The sequence below is a fragment of the Pinus tabuliformis genome, chromosome Q, assembly GCF_031772625.1.
Source record: "Pinus tabuliformis cultivar Carrire ecotype Pingquan chromosome Q, CPIR1, whole genome shotgun sequence".
Lineage (NCBI taxonomy): Eukaryota > Viridiplantae > Streptophyta > Pinopsida > Pinales > Pinaceae > Pinus > Pinus tabuliformis.
In genome coordinates this window covers 1280345887-1280347944 of record NC_142296.1, presented here as the reverse complement: position 1 = coordinate 1280347944, position 2058 = coordinate 1280345887, and the positions used below count along the sequence as shown (strand labels likewise).

At 37.7% G+C, this 2058-nt stretch overlaps 1 protein-coding gene across 1 annotated transcript; it reads right to left on the bottom strand.

Annotated features, from left to right (window-relative positions):
- Positions 1–220: 220 nt before the first annotated feature.
- On the bottom strand, positions 221–1419 carry LOC149224524 (photosystem I reaction center subunit XI, chloroplastic-like). The gene is made up of 2 exons (XM_089386135.1): positions 1149–1419; positions 221–870 (listed from the first exon to the last, which is right to left on the bottom strand). The coding sequence occupies exons 1-2, from the start codon at positions 1377–1379 to the stop codon at positions 379–381; spliced, it is 723 nt and encodes a 240-aa protein (XP_089242261.1). The 5' UTR covers positions 1380–1419; the 3' UTR covers positions 221–378.
- Between the last annotated feature and the right edge of the window lie 639 nt (positions 1420–2058).

Genomic DNA, 2058 nt, shown 5'->3' with positions numbered 1-2058 from the left:
TGTAAAAGGTAATTACTAAAACATATCACAGAGATTCACATAAATACTATTTGAACTAAAATAATTCGTTCTTTAATATTGATTGTAACTCGTATTTTGTTTCCCATCAACTGGAATTTCAACAACCAAGTGGCCCTAAGCAATCCTTCATTCTGCAATCAAAAGCCCTAAGCATCTCATGGCATTTCATAAATACCATTAACATGAATTTACACCCAAGTGACTTCAATGCTTCATTCTGCAATCAAATTGTAACGCTAGACAAAAGCCCCCAGCATCTAGTGGCAATTCATAAACTTACAAAAAACTTTGAAAGAAATTTACAAAAAAAAGTTTGAAAGCTTATGAAAAATCAAACGGCATTTACATCATAATATTTCACTTGACGAAGTAGGGGAGGTTCAAGACATAGAGAAGAATGTAAGCCCAAGCCACACCGGAGAGCCCTCCGAAGAAGAACCCGCCAGAGAACGAAGCCCAACCTTCGGCAGTCTGGAGCTTATCACCCTCCTTCTTTCGCCCCGTCAAGGTAAGCGAGGGAGCCAGGGGAGGCTCCCCGGGCTTGAAAGAAGCGATTCCGTACATGGTCAGGCACACAGACAGTATGATCACGAGACTGGCAGCGGCCAGCGACCCAGCTGCTCCTGCGTACTCGGTGTTTCTCAACGGCCCCGCCTTCACGAACGGCCCGACGAGAAAGAAACCGTGGGCTAATCCCACCTCTATGCCGCGCAAGAGTGGGCTCACGGCCGTGCGGTAAGCGGGCAGGTTGGAGAGATACCAGGCTACCAGGGGACTCGATGTCACTGGGGTCTCCAGGCTACCAATGAACGGGTCACCGTTCAACGGCTCGATCACTTGGAACGTTGGCTGCACACAATTGAAAAAATAAGTATTTTATGTTCTTGATTATGAGTGGAGTGGAACGTCTAGGGAAAGGTTGCATAAACTAAATTTGAAAATACAAATTTCTTCCACATTGAGTGTACAAAAGTGTTGCACAAATTAAATTTGAAAACACAAATCTTTTTCGACCATTCATCTTACAATATAAATAACTGTAGAAATCTACATAAAATTATTAAAAAAAGCATCACCAGTGTTTTGTTGCCCTCATAGATTAGGATGAATTCGGGGAATTTACATACCTTATCCGTCTGGAGGGTTGCTTTGACTGTGAACCTTGATGGTGAGCCTGCTGCGAGCTTCTGCGCCTTGTTGTTAATGGGGGCGAGTGCGATCAATCCCTTGAGGTCTTGACCAAAGAATGTGGATGTCACTACTCGGTGTTTTCCTAGAGTTGATTTTGCAGAGCGAAGTACCTGAGGAGCCGCTGCAACTGCTGCTCCTGCGCTCGACATGGCCGTTGCAGTCGCCATTGCTGAAGACGGAAGACAAATGCCAAAGGCGATGAGAAACGCAGGGTGTTAAAAGGGAAGAAGATAAGAGATTTTGGAAGACAGGGTTCTGATTGGACGAATAGAGGATAATGTGGATTTTGTGGTTCTCTTTTTATTGCCCATATAAATTTCATAAAGCTAGAAATATCATATGATAGTGTGCAAAATATTAAAGAAGTAATATCAATGGTGGAAAGCAAATTCGCAAACGTTATCAAGAAAAAATACGAAAATCTCATGTGTATAAGATAAACGGTAATGCCTACAACGAATTTAGTTTTAGTTGGGTGTCAAGGTGCTTTAATTTAGGTATGAGTAAGATGGTGTTTCATAATCTTATATTTCGGAAATAAATAAATAAATGAAGTTAATATATATTAATTAAAAACTATAAATAAAATAGGGTAATATTTATTTTAAACCTATATCAATTTTATATATGAATATATAAAATAATTAAAAATAAAAAAATTATATAATTTAATTAATATTTTATTTTTAGTTTAAAGTGATACAATTTTTTCATTATTCAATATGAAATAGAAACATTTATTAGAAATAATATTGATATGAGTGTGTGAAAGAAATATGTAAATAGCATAATTTTATATAAATTATGGATAAAGAGAATAAATATTTAAATTAAAAAATAAATATA